Source organism: Halichoerus grypus, chromosome 10, assembly GCF_964656455.1.
Source record: "Halichoerus grypus chromosome 10, mHalGry1.hap1.1, whole genome shotgun sequence".
In the NCBI taxonomy this organism is placed as follows: Eukaryota; Metazoa; Chordata; class Mammalia; order Carnivora; family Phocidae; genus Halichoerus; species Halichoerus grypus.
This window is the reverse complement of record NC_135721.1, coordinates 11,454,827-11,477,806: the sequence shown is the minus strand read 5'-3', so window position 1 is coordinate 11,477,806 and position 22,980 is coordinate 11,454,827. Positions and strand designations below refer to the sequence as shown.

Genomic DNA, 22,980 nt, shown 5'->3' with positions numbered 1-22,980 from the left:
ATATTTATAGGCATTTTAGAATATAATTTTATTGTTCTCTTCCTCTTTGCAAAAATAGATCTAATCTGAATGTAAATGGGCTATCTCTTTAAAAAAAGGGGGGGAGGGCTATCGTCTCTTAAAGTTCTTTTTTTTTTAAAGTAGTTTGTCCTCGGGGTGCCTGAGTGGCTCAGTCAGTTAAGCCTCTGCCTTCAGCTCAGGTCATGATCCCAGGGCCCTGGGATGGAGCCCCGCATTAGGCTCCCTGCTCAGCGGAGAGCCTGCTTCTCCCTCTCCCTCTGCCTGCCATTCTGACTATCTGTGCTCTCTCTCTCTCTGTCAAATAAATAAATAAAATCTTAAAAAAAAAAGAAAAGTAGTTTGTCCTTAGATTTGAGTTCACTTGTGGTTATTGTCTCCTGATGACTGCTTAGATGAACATACGATTTTCTGAGATTTCAGAACTGGTTTGCAAAATAGTTTTACAATGCCCAGTGCTGGGTTACCTCTGAATGCCCTATGGTTCCTTTACTGGGGCTGCTGTAACCAACTTAAATTGTGATAAATACTTCAGCTGCCTGAAGCTTGGTATGTGACTGGGTTATTATAGCGAAGGGTAATAGAAGATAAAGTTATTTGGAATCATTGTGTTGGGATATGTTGCTTAGACAAATTTTGAAAAGACTCTCATTTCTTAGGAGTCTTTATATTCATTTTAAACACATTAAGGAAATAAAGATTTTTGTTTCTCAAGAAAGTCTCATTGAGTGTAGTTTTGCTCTAATTAGAAAGAATGAGGAACAACAGTAGGTTTTAACAGTGTTGTCTCTGTCTTCTTATGATTTTATGTGGCTGCAAAGCAAACCTGTGGTCTATTTTAGGCATAGCCTCTTTTGTGAGGTCTTCCATAGACTTATTCCTTTTCCTATATTTTCATCATTCTTTGTTCTTGTAGTATAACCCTTTTTACAGTGTATTTTATTTTATTTTATTTTATTTTTTTTAAAGATTTTTTTATTTATTTATTTGACAGAGCGAGAGAGCACAAGCAGGGAGAACAGTAGAGGGAGAGGGAGAAGCAGGCTTCCCGCCAAGCAGGGAGCCCAATGTGGGCCTCGATCCCAGGACCCCTGAGATCATGACCTGAGCCGAAGGCAGATGCTTAACCATCTGAGCCACCCAGGTGCCCCTTTACAGTGTATTTTAGTTAGTCGTTTTTAGTTCAGCTTTTCTCCCTCTTGTTCCCTTTTTTAATAAACATCCAACTTTCAACCCAACACTGACTCTTTAAGGTAGAGACCATCTCCTCCTTATTTTTGGATTCTCATGGCCTAGGCTGGTGCTTGTGTAATCGATCTCTGAAAATGTTTTGCTTGCTGGATCAATTAGGGCTCTCTCGTGTCCATTTATAAGAGAAATCAAAGTCCTGAAGGAAGTACAACAGAATAGACTTTTTACCTTTAACAGTGGAGGCACCCTGATTAGTGTCTCACTGAGGCTCTGATGACCTTAATTCACGAGTCCGGTGCTGTTGTAGCCCAGAGTGAAAGCCTGACTCTCTTCCCCAGCTTCAAGTTTTATTCTAATGGATGCGTGGATCAATAAGATCTGTTTATAGAAATCATTTCCTTTTTGAGGAAATTTATTCTTCTTTGAATACTTGGTATTTATTTTCCAGTCACTTTCAAGTCAGAGCAACACAAAGTGTCTCTTGTTGGAACTCGAGTGCCCCTCTGCATGTCCCCACCCCACCGTTTGCTGAGCGCTCTCTGTGTGCCTGGCACTGTGGGAGGGATTCTGAAGTGAGGAAAACACACTTCCTCTTTAGCAGGAGTTAATCAGGTATGTTTGAGGCATCAAGAGAAATTCCTGCGTACAGCATCATGCTTTCAAACTGAGGAGGAAATAAGAGTTTGAAAAGACTCTTAATACATTTGCAGCCTTTTCTGCCCCCCCCCTTTTTTTAAAGCCTCCTCAGTTGCAATGTTTGAAAACTAGTAACATGATCTTCCCTCTTCCTCATTTACTGCCTTCAAGGACAGTAGAACTTTCTGTACACGTGCCTTTTTTCTCTGAGCGAGCGTATATACTGCTCAGCAGCCGAGCCTGTTTCATCCTGCTTTATCGGCCCGTTAGCCCCTCCACTTGTATTTTGCAAGAAATGACTTTTCAGTAATCTGTTAAATGGATTTGAAACCAGCTACTCACCTCTAAATGTACAGCTCCCAGAAGGCAGAATGGCTGTGGAACTCTGCACGGTCTTCAGCTTGCCCTTAGGACAGTGGTGTCCAGTCCCCTGTTTTCTCCCTCCTACCCCACAGGCCTCTCTGCCCTGGCGCGTGCCATGCCTGCCCCCGCCATCGGGCTTTCGAGGCCAGTGTGCCTCTGTCTGGTGCACCCTTCTCCCAGATCTTCATGTGACTGGGCCTCTTACTTCTTCTGAGTCTCCTCTCAAAGGTCAGTCTCCTTCTCTGACCACTCTCTTTCCATAGCCTCCGCTCCCTCCCACTGCTTTTGCCCTTAGCAGGTGTTTCTTCGTAGCACGTACACCTAACATAACATACGGTTGCGTGTCTTCTCCACTTTATCTCATCTCCCTTGGCCATCCTATTTATGATTTTACCCGCACTTTAAATCCTCCTTTCCTGCTTTATTTTATTGCTAGCATTTATCACCCCTACCTTAGCTTGAGTTCTATTGACTTATCTTTTTTTTTTTAAGATTTTATTTATGTATTTGAGAGAGAGAATGAGAGAGAGAGAGCATGAGAGGGGGGAGGGTCAGAGGGAGAAGCAGACTCCCTGCCGAGCAGGGAGCCCGATATGGGACTCGATCCCGCGACTCTAGGATCATGACTTGAGCCAAAGGCCGTTGCTTAACCAACTGAGCCACCCAGGCGCCCCTCTGTTTACTTATCTTGTTATTTGCTTCCCTGCTAAAATAGCAGTTCTAGTAGGACAGGGACTTGGTGTGTTCTTCCCTTCCTTAGCCCCTGCTGCATTTCGAAGATTGCCTGGCATGTTGTAGGCACTCAGTAAATATTTGTTGAATGAATGAGTAAATGAATGAATGAATATCATATCCATAAGGGAAGGGCCTTGTGTATTCACTGTGTAGAGTGTACATGGGAGGGTAGGTAGGGTTTTGCATTTTAGAGTTCAAGCCATGTAATATCTTGGGAAGCAATAGTAAGTTATGCCAACAAAGTGGCCTTTTACTTACCTCATGTCGAGATCCTGTAGGCAGAACTTTTGCTTTGGCATTTACCCAAAGTTTGATGAGCCAATTGTGTTTGAACCAGATTTGATGATTATGATTGCTGGGAAACTTCTGTGACATGTGTTAGTTTTGTGTTTTATATTGTCATTCTTAAATTATCATGTGTGTTTGACAGTGATGAAATGTGAGCAAGTTTTGTAAAACTTTGAAATTACATTTTCTATCCTAGACGATACATCTTTTTCTTAGCTATCCTCAGTTTGTCATTGCTATAAAATGTGTATACTTCATATTCTAGTTGACTGTTTTAGTTGAAGTACAAAGGTGACATTTCTTACTATCTTTATTAGCTGTCACAATTTTTGCTAATAGAGGTTTTTATAAAAGGGATTTTTTTTTTAACTTCTGGGATTTTTTATATTTATGGCATGTTTTAGAAAGATTATTTTATTTTTTCCTTTTATGCCTCTTTTCCTATTGTAGAATCTTTCCAGAATGACAGAAGTAACCTAGTTTAAAAAGTTGTATTTTGAACAGTTGTCTGTTGAAGTAGCATTGGGGTAAGAGCTTCGGTTCTAGAGCCAGGTAGCCTAGTTTGTGTTTTTGGATAACTTTTCTTAAATGCACCTCAGTCTTCTCACCTATAAAATGGGCATGATTGTAACACCCACCTCTTAGCCTTGTGAGAATGTTTAATGAGTCAGTGTATATAAAACACTGAGAACAGTGCTTGGCACCAAATAAAGGCTATGTAAGTGTCAGCAGTTGTTAATGCAGAATCCTATAGTAGGGCCTTGGCTTTATCTACTTCATATGCTTACTGTTTTAAACTTCTTATTCGCGTAATTTTATAATTATAGAAAAGTTGAAGGGAGAATACAGGGAGTTCCTGTATGCCCTTCACTTGGCTTCTCCTTTCTTCCCATATAATCATATCACATTTGTCAAAACTAAGAAATTGTCACTGGAATAGTCAGTTCTGCTGTAACATGACATACGCACTCCTAAAAATCACTGACTATGCAAAATCTTGCAGTGAAAACCACAGGGCTGGTGGGAAAAGTGGGATTAATGGTCCAGCACTCAAAAACTTTGTTCAGTGAAACAAACCTAAATGAAAGTCCTAACTTATTTTTACATGTTTTACATGGATAACAGACACGCGAATACTAAAATATGGCACTTACCTTAAAAAAAAAAACCCTTAGAAAGACTTTGCATGTGGAAGTGGGTATTGGAAGAGTTGCACTCCTGCGTTATTGGGAAATGGAGGAAGAGGGGTGGTTAGAAATTCGTAGAAAGTTGTGCCACCAGATGTGGATGGGGGCTTCCTAACACACTCTGGAAACTGAGGTCTTTGGTAGATGTTTGGGTGTCCCTGCACGTATAACCCGACGTGGCTGGGTTCAGTTTTCTGTGTGCACCTAACATTTCTTCTGGATGAAATTGGGCATCAGCAAATGTGAAATTTGTGTTACGCTCAAGTTGTTCCCTCGTATATATCACTGGAACAAATTTGCATCTTCAAAACAGTATAGCAGAACTGACTGTACAATACTGTTAACTAAATGACAGATTTATTTGGATATAATTAGTTTTTCTACTAATACCCTTTTTCTGTTTCCGAATCCAATCTGGGATACCACATGTGTTTAGATTTCATTATTTTTAATATATGGAAATAAACTCTGCTGTATATATATATCAGTCAGGAAATTCTTTGACACATATATTTGCTAGATAATGAAAATTGATACTCATATCTATATTCCTGGATCATTTCCAGATTCAATAAGGAAAGATTGCATTATTTAATGTATTCGGGGATATTACAATATTTAAAGTATTTTATAGTTACAAGTGGTAAAACTCTGTTGATGGAAGTCAAATATCCAGAACACTGCATTGTCCTTGTTCTAGACAAGCTGTTACTATAGTAACTTGGCAGTTTGTTGCTTGTAAATATCTGAGTTTAGTTAGATTATTTGGTGACTGAAAGTTTGAAAAGCGTGCTGTAACATGCAGATGGATTGTACTTGTGTGAACCATAAAATGTTGCAGACGTTTGTTTTCTTTTCTGAATTTGTGATTGTAAGAATTATTTGTTGACTTCTAATCATTCTCTGCCTTCAGCTGCACGGTAATTTATGTGACATCCCATTAAGACTAAAAATCGTAAGAGGCTGGGTAAAAGACGTTAAGTCATTCGTTGTTTAGATCATGTAGGATGTCAGCCTAATCTTATGTCAGTACATACCTGGCTATTTAGAAACTGCTCTTTTTCTAGATCGTAGAAGTAGAAAGCACTTTCACCTGCGTTCCTTTAGAACAACACTGCAAAACAGTATGATAAGTTGTGTGACTGGCAGAAGCACTTCTCCCCATGACCTGCAGACCCAGGACCTCTTTGTGCCACGCATACTGTAGCGCATGTTTGTCCCTGGCATTTTATTCCCTTGCTAACCCTGAATCATTCCTACTTTTCCTAGGCTCTAATCTCTTTGTGGTGCTCTCTGCCCCACTTGATAATCCAGCAAGGTGATAGGCTAATTGTGTTCTTCAACAGTTCGATTCAGAATGAATATATCTTTTGTGCATTTCGAAGTCATATTTTTGGCTTTGCATATTTTTGGCTCTGTTATGCGTGGGGGCCATTAAGACCATGTGACCATTATAAGCTTTTTACTTTTTTAGAAAAAATTTTAATTGTAAAAAATGCATAACATCAAATTTACCATTTTAACCATTTTTCAGCATACAGTTCAGTAGAAAATACATTCACCTTGTTCAACCAATTTCCAGAACTCTTTATCTTGTGAAACTGAAATTCTTTGCCCATTAAACAACTCCCCATTTTCCACTCAACCCAGCCCCTGACCAGCACCATTCTGCTTTGTATCTGGTTGAAGCTGTCTACTCTAGGTGCCTCACAGAAGTGGAATTGTGCAGTATTTGTCTTTTTGTGGCTCTTTTATTTCACTTAGCATAATATCCTGCAGGCATAATATACTTTTTTTTTTTTTTTTTTTGGCATAATATACTTTTTAAAAATTTTTTTATTTTATTTTTTTAAAGATTTTATTTATTCATTTGAGACACAGAGACACAGAGAGAGAGAGAGCATGAGCAGGGGAGAGGCAGAGGGAGAGGGAGAAGCAGGCTCCCCACTGAGCCAGGAGCCCGATGTGGGGTTCAATCCCAGGACCCTGGGATCATGACCTGAGCTGAAGGCAGACGCTTAACCATCTGAGCCACCCAGGTGCCCCGGCATAATACACTTTCAGGGAAGTTAATATTACGATTAAATGAGATTTAGAGTGGCTTGCCATCTGTGGGTCATGTTTCTATTTATGCTGCAAAAGTAGTTCCCAAATGAAGTAAAGGATGAAGATGAATTCTAGTTTGAGATGCAAGGTTACCATATTGCCTAACTTCCTATGGAAAACCTCTTCATCTCTTGGTGATAGAAAGGGTGTACAAAGTGAAGGGAACTTCTAGTATCTCCTTTAACACTTTGTTTTCTAAATCTTGGGTTTGAGTAGCCAAACATGGAGACTTTTTCTATAATTACAATAACATAAAATTTATGTCTTAAAATAGCAAAACATCAATATGCGTTTTATTAAAATTCCCAGTAGGACAAATTTGATTTTGGTCAGATTGATTTTATCTTATAACTTAAATCATTACTAAATAATTTATCCTTAGAAAATCAGATGATATTGTTCCCTTAGTCACAACTGAACGATAGGTAGAAGTTTACTTTTACTACACTTGCAGTTTTGAATTGTTGATGCTCTGATATTTTATATTACTGGGTGATCTTTTTTTTTTTAATAGAAATAATTTGAACCACCTTTTTTGTTGAAGTCAGAGTTGACCCTAAGCAGCTTTTAATTCCGAGCTGTAAATTTTTGTTTGTTCTCCTTGAAAGACAACAGAAGACCGTACTGGAATCAATTAATGGTGGCTTAGTTTCATAGTTTTAAGGATATTCTGGAAGTTTCTCTCCCATAAGAAGCATATTAATGTTTCTTTCAAAGCAGATGCTGATTTTTGAATTTTAATCTTTTTTAAGTGACGTTTATAACAAATCATGAGTACCTGTGAAACTGATTTAAAGATTAAAGCATTTTTATATTGCTTTATCTTATTTCGTTTTCATTGAAAGAACAGTTTAAAGAAGAGGGAGGAGCATTTGAGATTGTGTGATGTGAGTCAAATGTGGTCCCTGTCCACAGGTAAATTAGAATCTAGTAGAGAAGATACCAGGTAGGTTAGGTATAGATGTAACTATCATACAATTAAAATACATGTTATAGGACGAGTACAGATGGGTTTGGAGATGGGAGAGGTTACTGTCTGTTACAAAGGAGGTAAATCAGGAAAGCCTTCTTGGAAGAGGTAAAGTTTGCTCTAGACGTTGAAAGTTGAGTGTGATTTTTGGTATTGGGAAGTTTGAGGAGGAAAGAGTCGTCTGAATATTTAACATGAAGTTATTTTACCCACTCAGTCTTCGCCTGGACAAAAGATGTTCCTGGTGAATTTGTTAGTTGAAATGAAATGAATTAATGCACAGGATTTCCAATAAACAATCAGGAATCTGTTTTTCCTTATGTTTTTATGTAGCCTACTCTTGTTCATAAAGATTTCTTTTTTCTTCTCTGAAATTATTAAAAAGCAGTTTCTGTTGGTCATTCTGTTGGTCATTCCCATTGTAATTTTATTATTGTAATGGAAATATCACCTAAACTAGCTTGGATGATGAAATAATTATGGAAAAAATTGGGGCATTGCATTCACTTGTTTGATTCTCAAGAGAAAAATAGAAGTGTTTCTTTTCCCTTTAGAATTGAAAAGTTGATTAGTTACCTAATCAAAATTCAATTCCCATATGTGCAGTTTATTTCTGAACTGCTGTGAACAAAGAACAATAAATTGGTTTGTATTTTAGACTTGGAATAAGTATTTGGCCTTCTGTGGTGAGAGGAGTATAGAGAGTACTTTACAAAACGGGATATGTTGGCAGTTTCTGAATCCAAGGATAACCTGGTGTTTGGATCAGAAAGGAAAAACTAATCACCTCAACTGTCTGGGAGCAGGGTCTGGGGCTAGCCGTGGGATAATTGGTTTGCTTGTCTCCGGGCGCTATGGGCACATTAGATCTTGACTCAGTTAGTTCTTGTCTTTCTATTTATGTAAAGCAACAAAATGCATTTAGGGCAATTTCTTTGATTAAGAAGGTGGAAATGAATATTATTTCACAGTATTTTTTTATGGGCTTTGGAAAGTATGTTGATACTGATATTTGTTATGTATTTGGTACTCTGAGAAGTACTAAAGAAATGAAGATGTACTGATTTGTTCATTCATTTCCTCTTTTGAGTATGGAACTTTTTTTTTTTTTTTAATTTACAAACCAATTTTATGTTTCACATGTAATTCTCACAGCATGTTTATGGGATAAACAGAAAAGGGATTGTTATCCTGCTTTCAGGGCAAAAAATGAGAGGCATTAGTAGAAATATATGCTGAAATAGGGAGTTATTTTAAAAATAATTTTAATTGCACTGTTATTTTAGTGTATATATGTAATGTTGTCAAATGTGTTTAATATGGCTTAATGCTGTTCGAAGTTTCTAATTTTATTTGAAATTAAGACCTCTTTGAGGGTACTTGTTTTTTAAACTAATGCACTCTCCTAAAAATCTGTTACTAGATTCAGCATTACCTTATGGTACCAAATGATAACTCTTTTCATGGAGATGAGATTTTTCTTTCATTATTCATTTTCCTCCATGCTTTAAGTACCCTGCCCAATAATTCTGAACATGTGATCCTTAAGTAGATTATAACATCTTCTGAATGGTTGAATTACCTTAGGGAAATAGTCCCTATAATTCTTCTTGATCACACAATGTCTTTTCCAGTCAAGATTTCATTAATATGTAAATACTTGTCTGTAACAGCAGTGAATCTCTTTATCACACTATATTTAATTAACATATAAATAACCCTGTGAGACACTTTCCCAATTTCTGATATAGACAAGCCTGTTTAAATATTGTATTTGTAATAAGAAAAATTCTATTAAGAATCAAATTCATATTTCATACACAAAGTCCATGCATTATTTTAAGAAATGTTTTGACCTCCAAACATACCCAATTTTTAATCCCAAAAGTTTTGATACTATATGTAATGACTGTAGGGAAAAAACTCCATGACATACGTAAATGTTGGGATCACGTGACATGGTGTTGCCATCTGTTTGATGGAGAGAAGCGGTAGGACAGTGGTACTCCAGGAAGAGCAAAGACTTTCATCAAAAACACGGGGTGTGTCTTGGTCCTGATACTTTGCTAGCTGTGTTACATTTGGGAAGTCACTTAGCTTCTCTAAACTTGAGTTTCTTCATGTGTGGGATGGGGACATTGCGGAGGTATTGTGACGCTTGAGTAACTTAAGAGTGATGTCCTCTGCCACTGTTCCGAGCATGGCGGTGGCGTCCTGTGTACGGCAGTGGTTAGAGTAGCCGAGGGTGTGGCTATGGCGGCAGCACCATGTCCTTGGTGCATGTTGATAAGCATGTCATGTCACAGATTCTTCTAGTTTCAGGCGCATTAAGTAGGCTTGCAAGAGACTGATGAATGAACAAAATGTCAAGTTACAATAAGGAATATCCCTCCTGATGACACTGATGCTTGATTGCTCATCTGGGACAGCACCCCTTTCCTGGAATTGGGTACCTGAGGTTCCAGATTATTAATCAAGAAGTTGCTCAGTGGACCTTATTTCGAAGGCAATTTTAAAGTTTTTATTTTTACTTTGTATTGAATTATATATACAGGAAAATGAACAAACCGTAAATGTACAATTTGGTGAATTCGTGAACGAGTTGAAGAACGACTTTGTCAGCATCCCTTATCCCCTGTCCTGTTTACCTTCTTGTAGTCACCTCATCCAAGAGAACCACTACCCTGACTTCTGACGCCACAGCTTAGTTTTGTCTGTGAAAGAAATGGAGTGGCTTGTGCGGACTATTTTACCTAAACTCTGGAAAAGCATAAGTAACTATTCTTACTCTCAACAGAGCTCAGGTTTCTGATGTCTTTCAAATTGGATACTTTTCTAAAGCTGGATGTACATTGTTATTTTGTTTTTTTTTTTTAATATTTAAAGTATATTTCTTATAGATAATATACAGCTGATCCTTGAACAACGTGGGTGTCAGGGGCACTGACCCCCCTGTGCAGTCAGAAGTCCACGTGTAACTTTTGATTCCCCCAAAGCTTAACTACTAATAGCCTATTGTTGACCAGAATTTACCAGTAACATAAATAATCAACTAACACATATATTGTTTGTATTATATACTGTATTTTTATAGTAAAGTAGGCTAGGGAAATGGAAATGTTAGTAAAAAATCATAAGGAAGAAAAAACAGTTGCAGTACTATATTGTATTTATCGGAAAAAAATCTGTGTATAAATGGACCCACATAGTTCAAACCGGTGTTGTTCACGGGTTAACTGTAATTGAATCTTGCTGTTTAATCTTGTAATCTCTGCCTCTGTGTTGTCATGCTCTGGCTATTTATATATGATGCACAGTTCAGTATGGTTCAGTTCAAAGATGACATCTTGGTATTTGTTTATCATTTGTTCCATTCATTGTTTGCCTTTTTCTCTTTTCCTGCCTTCTTTTGAATTGGCTATTTTTATAATTCCATTTAATTTCCTTTATTGGATTATTAGCTATACCTTTTTTTTCTTTTGGTGGTTGCTCTAGTGTCTACAGCATGTGTCTTTAGCTTACGATAGTCTACCTTCAAATAATACGGTAGAGCTTCATGTATAATGTAAGAACCTTACCACAGTATTTTTCCATTTTTCTCCCTGCTGGCTTTTGAATGATTGTTGTCCTATATTTAACTTTTACATATGTTATGAACTCCCCAATACATTTTTATCATTTTCGCTTTAATCAGTAACTTTTTGAAAAATTAAAAATGTGCTTTATATTTGCACATGTATTTACTGTTTCCACTGCTGTTCATTGCCTTTTGTAGGTCCAGATTTGTATCTTGATACCAATTTTGTTTGTCTGAAAGGCTTTCTTTGGCATCTCTTGTAGGGCTAGTCTGCTGGCGATGCATTCTCTGCTTTTGTATGCCTGAAGAAGTCTTTATCTTGCCTTTGTTTTGGAAAATACTTTTGCTGAGTATAGGATTCTAGGCTGTCACTTTTATCCTTTAACCCTTCAGAGGTTTCGCTCCACTGTCGTCTTCCATTATCCTCCATGAGGCTGATTGTCTTTCATACCATTTCTCTTTACATCATGTGTCTTATTTTCTTTGTTTTTAAGATTTTCTTTATACCTAGTTTTGAGCTCTTGGATTATGATGCACCTTGATGTGGTTTTCTTTGTGTTTATTCTCATTGCTGCTTATTGACTTCTTTGGATCTACACCAAGTTTAGGAAATTCATGCCTATTATTTCTCCCAGCATTTTTTTTCTCCCCCCACCTCCCCTCCTTAATTCACACACTCTTTCCTGGGCCACCACTTACATGTGTGCTAGCCACTTGCTCTTGTCTTACTACAATTCATTTTTTTCCAGCCTTTTTCTGCATTTCATAAATAATAAATATTATTGTTTGTGAATAATCTGGAGTCTGTTTTTATTCCAGGGTCAACTCCCTCTCCTTTTCCTGTGTCCTTCCTGTCCTTCCTGTTTCTGATTATGGGAATGAGTGTGGGTTATGTAGTAAGAATCTATACTAAAACATATTAGACCCATTTCCTTCAAATTCTCTAATGCTTTGCTTTCTTTCTTTTCCTACAATATCCAGTTTCGTTTTGAACTTCATCAGCAGGAAAGATGTGTTAGAATTACTTGCACCACAGATACTTAGACCATTGTCTTCCCAACCACAGCCTGTGGAATTGACGTCAGAGTCTCTGTCTTCATTTCTGGGATTTTCGTTTCTTTAGTCGTGATTGTACGTTAGTCTGCAGTGTAATTTGGCCTAGATCCAGAGAACTCATGATGGAAAGGCTATAAAAAGACGTACACAGCAGTGTCTTAGGGCAAACCGCCTTTCGTGCTTCTTGGTTTATCTAAAGCTTCGGACCGTTTGCTTTTCTTTGTGCTCCTGCGTGCTTGCGCACAGGCCCGGAGCTGTCTGCGGCGTGTACAGTGTCCGCGGGGTTGCTGAGGGCGTGCCGTACGGTGGGAGGCTGTACAGCCCACTTCAGACGGGTTCATTCATTCATTTGACAGAGAGAGAGACACAGTGAGAGAGGGAACACGAGCAGGGAGTGGGGGAGGGAGAAGCAGGCTTCCCGCCGAGCAGGGAGCCCGATGCGGGGCTGGATCCCAGGACCCCGGGATCATGACCTGAGCCGAAGGCAGATGCTTAACTGCTGAGCCACCCAGGTGCCCCGCATTTCAGAAATTTTAAAACAGAAAAATTTGAACAAACCCTGAAGTACCTTGTCTAAATCTTTAGGCACAGAAAAAGCATATTGATCATGAGCTGTACATACCCTGTGGTTTAGTGTTTGTTTTTGTTTATTACTCGTATTCAGTCCTTCACTTTGTCCATCTCTCCATCCATCTATCCATCAAGTATTTAGCGGGGTTTAAATGAATGCCAGGTATTGCACTAAAGATACAAAAATGACTCAAACTTTGAAGGAGCTTATAGTTTAGTAAAGGAGCAAGACACAAATAAATAATTGTACATATCTTACGTGACTTATGATGGGGTTATAGCCTGATAAACCCATTGTTGAAAATATTAAGTTGAAAGTGCATTTAATACACCTAACCTACTGAATATCATAGCTTAGCCTACATTAAACGTGTTCATAATACTTAATACTAGCCTACAGTTGGGCAAAATCATCTAACACAAAGCCTATTTTATAATGAAGTGGTGAGCATCTGAGGTAATTTATTGAATACTGTCCTGAAAGGAAAAACAGAATGGTTGCATGATTACAGAAGCGTTGTGAGTAAATTGGGTGTTCATCCTTCGTGGTGGGTCGCATGGCTGCCTGGAAGCTGGGCTCGTTGGCGCTGTCCAACATCAGAAGACTGTATCATACCGCGTAACACTAGCCCAGGAAATGGCCAGACTTCAGCATTCAAAGTACAGTTTCTACTGAATGCATATCCCTTTCACGCCATTGTAAAGTAAAAAAAATTGTAAATCGAACCATTCTAAGTTGGGGACCATCCGTAATTCTGTGCAGTGACAGCACTAATGGGAATACATACAAAGCTTAGTAATGTGGAAGAAGGTCAGGTGAGCTTTATCTAGGAACATGACAGAAGGTTTTAATTGTTTTTTCCTCTAAAGATCACCACATTGATTGAGCCAATTAAAGACAACGTTGTAAATATGCATGCCATGAATCAGACTGCTTTTGTATCCATTTAGGTGAGGTTAAAGTGCTGAATTTATAATTTTTAAAAATTCTTTTTAAATCTCAATCCACATTTTTTTCTTCCTATTGCCACTATACAACTTGGTTTCTGAAGTGCAAATTTTTCTCTTTTTTTTTTGTAGAGTTTTTTTTAAAAGTTAGAGTAATATAATGCTTCCTTTTTAAAAGGAGCTTGCTGAGTCATTACTTGATTGAATCATTTTGCTGACACTCTTCTCTAAGTTAGGTACTGAGGGTGTAAAGTGCCCCCACTCTGAATCACTTGTATGCAAATAATCACAGTAACGGTGAGGTAAATGCTGCAAGAGTAGCGCAGTCTCAGCTGGGTAGTCTTAGTTTCACAACATAGTGATTGGACAAGTCTATACCTTATGCTATCTATGCTCACTGCAAGGGTAGCTACCATCTGTCATCATTCAATGCTATTATAATACCATTGACTGTATTCCCTAGCTGTGCCTTTTATTCCTGGGACTTACTCATTCCATAACTGGAAGTTTATATCTCCCACTACCCTTCACCCATTTTGCTCATCCCCCCCCACTCACCTGCCCTCTGGTAACCATCAATTCTCTGTGTTGATGGGTTTCTTTTTTTTTTTTTTAATTTAAATTCAATTAGCCAATATACAGTCCATCATTAGTTTCAGATGTAGATTCAGTAATTCATCAGTTGCATAACACGAAGTGCTCTGTTTCTGCTTTTCGTTTGTTTACTCATTTGTTTTTTAGATTCCACATATAAATGAAATCATATGGTATTTGTCTTTTTCTTTCTGACTTATTTCACATAGCATAATATCCTCTAGGTCCACCCATGTTGTCACCAATGGCAAGATCTCAACCTTTTTTATGGCTGAGTAATATTCCATTGTATATATGTACACCGCATCATCTTTATCCATTCATCCATTGATGGACACTTGGGCTGCTTCCATATCTTGGCTCTTGTAAATAATGCTGCAGTAAACATAGGGGTGCATGTATCTTTTCAAATTAGTGTTTTCATTTTCTTTGTGTAAATACCTAGTCGTGGAATTACTGGATCATATGGTTTTGAGGAACCTCCATATTGTTTTCTACATTGACTGCACCAATTTACATTCCCACCAACAATGCACGATGGTTCTTTTTTCTCCACAGAAGTAATCAGGTCATCCTTTGCTGATGGTAAAATATTTATTTTCAAACTTTGTTTTAAGCATTTTGGGAGAGAGATGATGCCTTGTAGATATTGTTGCTTATTTCTACCCCATAAATCAACTCATCACTGCTTATTACTGCTTATTATGTTGGCCAGGTACCATATGTTCAGGATGGTGTGCAGTTGCTAGGTATTTGTAAAAATAATCATTGGTATTATTTATATAGTGTTACTATTTATCATAAAGTAGATCTTGAAATGTCACCCAGTTACATAGATCTTGTGTTTTACTCCCCATGAAAACCGTCTTGCTGGTGTTAGGAATAATGATGCTTTTTATGATGGTTGAACACTTATTATGTATCAGGTACCACTCTAAAGTCTTTAGATGTGCTCACTTCATTCTCCCCAAATCCAAATGAGGTTAATACTGTTATTCTTTGTTTTACTAATGGGGAAATTGAGGCACAGGCCGATTGAAGAACTCCCTCAAGGTTACACAGCTGTGTGGGTGGCGTCTGTCACAGAGGTTAGACTTCTGAGACTGTACTCTTAATTATAATGGATTAGAATTCAAGAAAATATTTGTCTAGTCTTGTCTTCATTTGGGGCAGATAATATTACAGTATTTGCTAAATAGATGAAGCAGCTGGGTCCCAGAGAACAGATGAAGTAGCTGGTGGAGCAGGGAGGAGAGTCCAGTCCTGGAGGTGGTATTTTCACCCTGGTCTCTTGTATACTTCGCTAACATCTGAAAATATGGGTTAAGTTTCAAAATACCTCCTTCATCTGCTGTATTTTCTAGGTCATATATTAATGAGAGTGAATCCTGTTGGTTCAGAAGAGAACTTGGAGTGATGCCTTTAGATAGCTTTTTTCCAGCCTGGCCTTCTGAATGAAAACAGCGTTTTGATTGGTTTCCCACTGAGTTTCAGACCAATGTGTTTTGTTCAGTAATGGTAACCACAGTGTAGTATACATGTGGGCTCAAGTTATTATTTCTTGTCCTTTATTTACCAGAACATTTTCTTCTATGCTAAATAACAGAAATAAATATAACTCCACATCTTAAAACCAGTGCATTAAATGGTGGCAATTAGTAGTAATGCGCAGTCTATTTTGCCTTTTGTTTCCATGGCATAGAACATGAACAAAAGAACTTTCTGTAAGTTTATTCTTGATAAAATTTCTTTGAAATAAAACATTTAAATTTAGTGTGAGAAATAATTGGTGAGAGAATAGTCAAACATAATAGAACTTATAATATTCATTCCTTTCCTGCTGACAGATAAATGTTACCTTCAGATGAAACCAGCAAAGTTATTGTTTGGAATAAAACAATGAACAGGGTTCTAATATAAAGAATCTTAAAATTAAGCAGCCATTATTTTGTAAAGAGATCATTTAAGTTTACCCTGTACTTCCCATTTTTAGTGGGGGGTTGATGCATTTAAGTTTTAAGACTTCTTAAGCCAAGTGGAAACACTAAAAGACAAAGATGAAACAAAGTATATATAAGTGTTTTGTGTTTGTGGAACTTTAGATTCAGAGTGTGACTTTTGCAACTCCCCAAACTTCTACAATTCTTTAGAAGGAAGCAGTGCGTTCTCTAGGTTTTTTGTGAACCACAATTTCACCTAGCCCATTGACTGATTTACATGACTAATATGTTTATTGTGAACAGAATTAATGAAAAAGGTTTTCTCTGAATTTTATTGTATGTGCTATCATTCTGCTTACCTTATGAAAGAATAAGTAACTAAAATTTGGGCATTTTTAAAAAGGTAATGATAGATCCAGTTAGTTATTTTCAAGTGTGAAGAATTGTGAGATTTAGGGAAATATATATTCTGAAATATTTTTCCCACCTGAACTAGAACATGACATGTCCCACTACCTCGATTAGATGTGCACCACTGCTGGTTGGTGTAGCTTACTGTTTCATCAGCGTGTAGTGGTCTATATAAGGAAAGTATTTGTGTTCTCATGCTCAGATCTGCAGATTCTCTCTCTCTCTATATATATGTATATGTACTTCCTTGGCATATCTGTTTTTATGAACAGATTGTCCCCTTTCATTGCTTTATTCCAATTTTGAATTTGTGTGATACTCATGAGAGCACTTTTTTGAAAAAAAATTGAGTATAGTTGACAGTGTTCACTTAAAAAAAATCTTTATGCTTTCATTTAATAATTCAGTTGCCACATTATTTTAGAGTCTGCTAAATGCCAGGCACTATTTTAGGTATTGAGGATATGGCAGTAAACAAAACAAACAAAAATTTTGCCCTCAAAAGAATTTATGTTCTGGGTAGGGAGGAGATCCTGTTTTTGAAATGCAATTATTTGAAGCATGATAAAGAACTTACAGTATTTTTATAGCAAGTATTTTAAACTCCTAAAATGTGTTTTAAAATAGCTTGCTTTGCAGAAACATCCTGTAAGAAAAGAGCAGAAAGAAAGTTTTTGGTTTTTTTTGCTTTTACATAAGTGTCGGTAATCAGACCTAAGGTCCAGCCATATTTGGTAGCAGTTAGTTTCATCATATTAGTAAGCTACTGGTATTGAGTTTGGTTTTATATTGTACTTTAGATATGCATGTAAATGGTCCTTATTGGGCTGTCTGAGTTAAATATCGGGAAGGCTCAAGTGACCCTCTTCCGGCCACCTACACATCTTGCCTGGTGGCTCTTAGGTATGAAGCACGGGAATGGTAGAAATGAGAATGGATGGATTTGCGGGTGGGGGCAGGACTGTAGACCCTGTGCCCTTTCTAGGGGTCTGTGCTCGCTGGAAGTCTTAAGTTTTGGATTCTAACTGGTTGTGTTGAAATCCTGGCACTGTCATTTATTAGTTTTATGAGGATGGGCAAATTAACTTAGGCCTCAGTTTTCCTATTATAGTACGAGGAAGATCCTATCACCAGCTACATTAGATTGGTAGGACTAAGTGAGATACTGTAGGTTAAATGTATTTTATCCTGTCTAGTCCATAGTAAGAGATCAATAAACGTTAAAGATACTGTTGCCGATCATTGCAAATATACTAAGAGTTGTACAGGCAGTACTATTACTACATCAGTGGTGACCAGCACATTTAGAGACATTTAGTTGTGCTTCACTTTGAAAATGCAGCAAAAATACTTTATCAACTCAGGATTCTTCAGGCCTGCCTTTTGGAGTGTACCTCTGAGCAGAACTTGTCTTTAATACTGCATTCTGATAAAAATAGGTATGTTTTCATACCCATTTCTGTTCAGTGAAGCTTAACAAAGTTTTATAGCTTTCTAGTCTTTAAATACCAAATGAATATTATTTTGCTGAGGGTCCCACGGCACTATTAATCATTTCAGTAATAACCCTTGTATCTAATATGTACTTTGTGTAGAAAGTACAAATCTCAACTTGCGATACATTTTTCTAAAATTCTTTTAGAAAGCATTTTATGTAGCTATGGAACCGTGTCTGCTTTAATTAGAAAAGGCAGTAATCGTTTGTTCGTTTTTTTTTTCCTTGTTCCTTAATTCACTTCTATAATTTATTCTTCTGTTGGAGGAGTGAACATTATTATCATCGTTGTATCCCCATGTTCTTCTTTACTTTCCATTTCAGTAGCCTGTGATAAAGTATTAGTTATTGACATAGAGGGAAATAAAATAGTTTTTTATTTGGTGACAAGTGAAATAGTGTGATTGTGGCATCTATGCTAAATAATCATCTATGTGAGGCAGAAATTTAAAAATATGAACTCAGATGCCTTCACGAATGTGTCTCTGGTACACAGTTTGCAAGGACATTACATGCTAGCTGCAAAGTGGGTCAAAAACTGTGTTTATAAAATAAAGTATAATACATTTCTTCTTGTCTATATCTAACGGGAAACTTTGACTTCGGATAATTTGCACCAGTAATCATCTGACGGGGATGCTGTTGACTGATGGACAGCACTTCCCGTTCTCAGACCTTTCAGCTTCCGTCTTCTACCTGAAACCACCCAGTGGGCTCCTGTTACCTCGTACATGAGGACTAATCTCTTCACCGACATAATATTCAAATGTTTACGAAGTGTTTCTTGTGCAAGGCATGTTACATAACCTCATAAGAGAAGAAAGAGCAAAATACAACCTATTATAAGAAAGTGCAATCCTTTCCCTGGGGCTATGATAAATTTTAGAAAATTGCAACTATTAATACTCAGAAACAGGAGAGAAAATGTTTCATTGAACTATAAAGCAGATCAATTGAAATTTGTTCTTAAAATTTTTGTCTTCTTAATTCAGAATGTTTCATTTATTGTCATGGTTTTATGGAGTATTAGAGCTAAAAGGGGCTTCAAGGTAATGTCTGAAGTGTTTCGCTTTAGAAAGTTATATGCCAAAGACCGCAGGGCTAGGTGCCAGGCAGCTGGGTTTCTGTGCTGCGTGCAGCCCGATGTGTGGAATGATGCTCTGCTCTGTTACCATACTCTACTATCTGTACCTCACTGTTCTTTCTGAATTTATTCTTAATTCCATCCAGTCAGGCCTTATTTTTTCCCCTCCTAGTTCTCCTCTTCATTTTTTAGTGATATGCTTTCTTTCCAGTTTTACTGAGAAATAAATGGCATACATCCCTGTGTAAGTTGAAGGCACACGGCATGATGGTTTGATTTCCATACACTGTGAAATGATTATCGCAATAGGTTCAGCTAACATCCATCATCTCCTATAGATAAAATATAAAGGGAATAAAGTGAAAAAGAAAAAAAATTTCCTCTTTGTGATGAGGACTCTTAGGATTTACTGACCTAACAGTTTTCCCATATATCCTGCAGCAGGGTTAATTCTAGTCATCATGTACATTACATCCCTAGTATTGTTTATCTTCTAACTGGAAATCTGTACCTTTTGATCATTTAGTGTTATTTTTAACCTGCAAAATCATTTCTTCCCTCTTAATAATTACCTGTCCTCCAGGTCTGTGCTGTCATATACGGTAGCCACTATTTAAATTTAAATTAAATTTTATGTGTCTATTTAAATTTTAATTAATGCTAATTAAAATTAAATTAAAGTTCTCTTAGCCATATTTCCAGTGCTTAATACATGTGCACGTAGCCCCTGGTTACTATAGTGGATAGCATAGTTATAGAACACTTCTGTGATCACAGGAAGTTAGACTGTAAGCTTTTCGAGGGCAAGGGGCCATTTAAGTTGATAATAAGAGCACAAAACTTAGGCTCTTGATAAATGTTTTAGAATGTGTGAATGAACACACACTCATGCTGTCCTTTAGTTCCTTGCCAAATTTTTAGTTTTGAAATAATATCCTTTTCTTCTTGAACCATTTTCTGATTGAAGAGAAATCAACAATTTTGTATTTTCCATTTACATATTGTATATAGCATGTACCACTTAATATACCATAAGCAGGAACGGAGATATAAGGTCATAGAAATACTTTTTGCATCATGTTCCTTGTGTACCAGTCATTAGCTAATGTGTATTTTAAATGCTTATGTATTTTTTTTTTTTTTTTTAATTTAAGTTATAATGGTGACTCCTTGGTGCTCATTCCTTGGCATGAACACAAACACCGAGATAAAGATTGGTGCGAGGAGCTGGAGTGCAGGTAAGGATGAGCCTGTGCGAGAGACCTTCATTTCTCCGGGATGGATGATTAGAAGGCCCTTTCGAGGTGGTGTGTGGTAGGTGACCACGTACTTGATAGTCCCTGATTTAGAGAGTTTGAGTGGAGTAGTTTTAAACACTTGACTTGATTTTTACTCAGTTACATTACAGTTTTCTTAATGGAAGAATATTAAATGCTACAAAGTAAATACTCTAAAAAATGATCCTGATACACCAACTCTTTTCTTTTTAAAGTATTTCCTTTTAGTCTTTGACACATAGAAATATAATTTTCATGGTTGTTATTATGGTATGCACACAATTTTGTTTTTGATTCAGTTTGAATTTTTATTTTTGTAAGACTTAACCTTAGAAAGCCTCAGAACGTGGAGTCATCAACTACTGGCAAGGGGGTGGGAGATGAGGTATGGGGCTGAAAGCATTTGAATTCCCTTATTCCTCACTCCTCAAAGTCAGGTAAATGTTCCTTCACTATCTCTCCTTCCATATTTCTCCTACATGAAATCAGAGGTTAATTTTTTGGATTCATGAATTGAGGCCTACAACCTTCAGATTGATCCAGAAATCCTCCAGATTCCTGGGCATCAGGCACAGCATAGGGTGGGGTTGGGAGTGCTGGAGTTGAAAATCGGAGCATTTAGTGAAAATCTGTGTCCTGAACGTTGAAGCTTTGGTTCCCTGCCACCTCCCAGCTCCTGGAGTGTAGGCATATTCCCCAAGTAGAAGTTTGGAGATTTCTGGAGAAATGGAGTAGCCTCTGAGAAGAGGCCTCTAGATACTGACATATTGTCCCGAGAGATCCGTGCATTACCAGGCCGCAGTGAAGTCAGCAAATGAATAAGTCCTATCACAACCCCCGAGCTTCCTGGACGTCCAAGGACTGGCGCCGGCAGGCAGAACACATGGAAAATGGAACTGAAAGTCAGAGGCCGCACAAAAAGAAAACTTCAAAAATTAATACTGCCCAGGCGATAAGAGAAGATGCTGTGAAGTAACAAAAGGATTTTATAACATAGGAACAGAGAACTACGAGAACTTTGGGAAACAAAAAATACAATAGTTGGTGTCTAAAAACTAGAAGGGTTGAAAGGTAAAAGCAAAGTACTTTCTCAGAAAGTAGAATAAAAATATTATAGAGCTAGATAAGAGAGCAAAGATAAAAAACAAACGTAATATTAAAATTATAGGCATTCTAGAAAGAGATGATATATATAATAGAAGGGAAGAAATTTTTTTTTTTTTTAGAAGGGAAGAAATGTATAAGAAATATTTCAAGCCTATTATTTAGAATTGAAGGCTATGGGTTTTCAGATTGAAATGCCCAGTGCACTAAAGCATACCATCACGACCTTCCAGAATATCTGGGATGCCGTCTACCAGAGAGAAAAACATTACATTAAAGGAAGTTTGAATTAGAGTGACCTCCGATATCTCCAGAACAGCAATAGAAGCTAGAAGAAAAACTTTTGATGGAAAATATTTTTTGATCAGGATTCTTAGATCTAGCTAAAATCATCAATCAGGTATGAGGTTAATCATGTAAGATTTTGTAAAATTTACCACCCATGTACATCTCATTTCAGGAAGCCATATAAGATGTGTTTTATTAAAATGAAGGAGTCAGTGGAAAAAAAGAAAGCCATTAGATTGAGAACTGGGCTCTAACAGGCCGTGGCAACGGGAGGGCCCAGGCTGACCAGCTGTGTTCTTGTCGGGTGAATGAGGCTTCAAGAGCCAGGTCTCTTGGAAAATATTTAAAAATGGAACAGGAATATTACCTGTTATATTTGACTATTTGGGAAAAATCTTTATGTTATTTTATATTTTGCTCTTAATACATCTTTTAGAGAATTTGGAAAGCATAGCAATGGATGCATAGGAATCCGTGGGCGAGACAGGAGGACACTTGGCATTTATTAACTTCAGAAAATGAAAAGTTGTTCAAAAAGAGCAGTAGTTATGGTAATGTACCACTTGGCTCAGGAGAAGATAATCATAATCACATAATAATAATAATGCAAATAATTAGTGGTTTAATTGTGGTAAATTGTGATATATCCACCATGGGAGGAAAGGGTGTAGGGGAAGTGGATGGTTGTGGTTTAAGACAGCAGAATAGCACGTAGGGTAGATAAATCAGAAATAGTCACAAGCACATACCGTTTAGATGCGTAGAGGAAAATCCAGGAAGGTGGCTGAAAGACGTAAAAATGGCATAGAGGGTGGCAAGGATGGTGGCAATATGGATTGTGTATGGAATTGCTGGCTTTTCATTTGATAGGACTCTTTTCATGCTTTTGGATTTTTGAAACTATGTATATATACTATCTGATAAATGATAAATAAAAGCCCTAAGCAGTAGTGTAATCACTGCAGGTGACATTTGGGAGCGCTCTCAATGTTAGTGGTAACGTTGGCCGTTTCCTTTCATTTTGTTGTGTTTTGGATATCTGAGATAATGGAGTAAGTAATTCTTAGTTACCTTTTTTACTCCAGTAAGTTTTAGTGTAATGGCAACTGAATGTCCTGCTGTGTTTTTGCTGTTTGCTTTTT

At 37.3% G+C, this 22,980-nt stretch overlaps 1 protein-coding gene across 3 annotated transcripts in view; it reads left to right on the top strand.

Annotated features, from left to right (window-relative positions):
* NBAS (NBAS subunit of NRZ tethering complex) overlaps window positions 1-22,980 on the top strand; it is a 317,946-nt gene that overhangs the window by 92,898 nt on the left and 202,068 nt on the right. For all 3 annotated transcript variants that reach the window (XR_013441601.1, XM_078055983.1, XM_078055984.1), the window contains one exon: window positions 20,324-20,407. Coding sequence is in view for 2 of the 3 variants with exons in the window: in XM_078055983.1 (XP_077912109.1) it covers window positions 20,324-20,407 (84 nt within the window). In the remaining variant the exon portion in view is untranslated. The remainder of the gene's footprint in view (window positions 1-20,323; window positions 20,408-22,980) is intronic.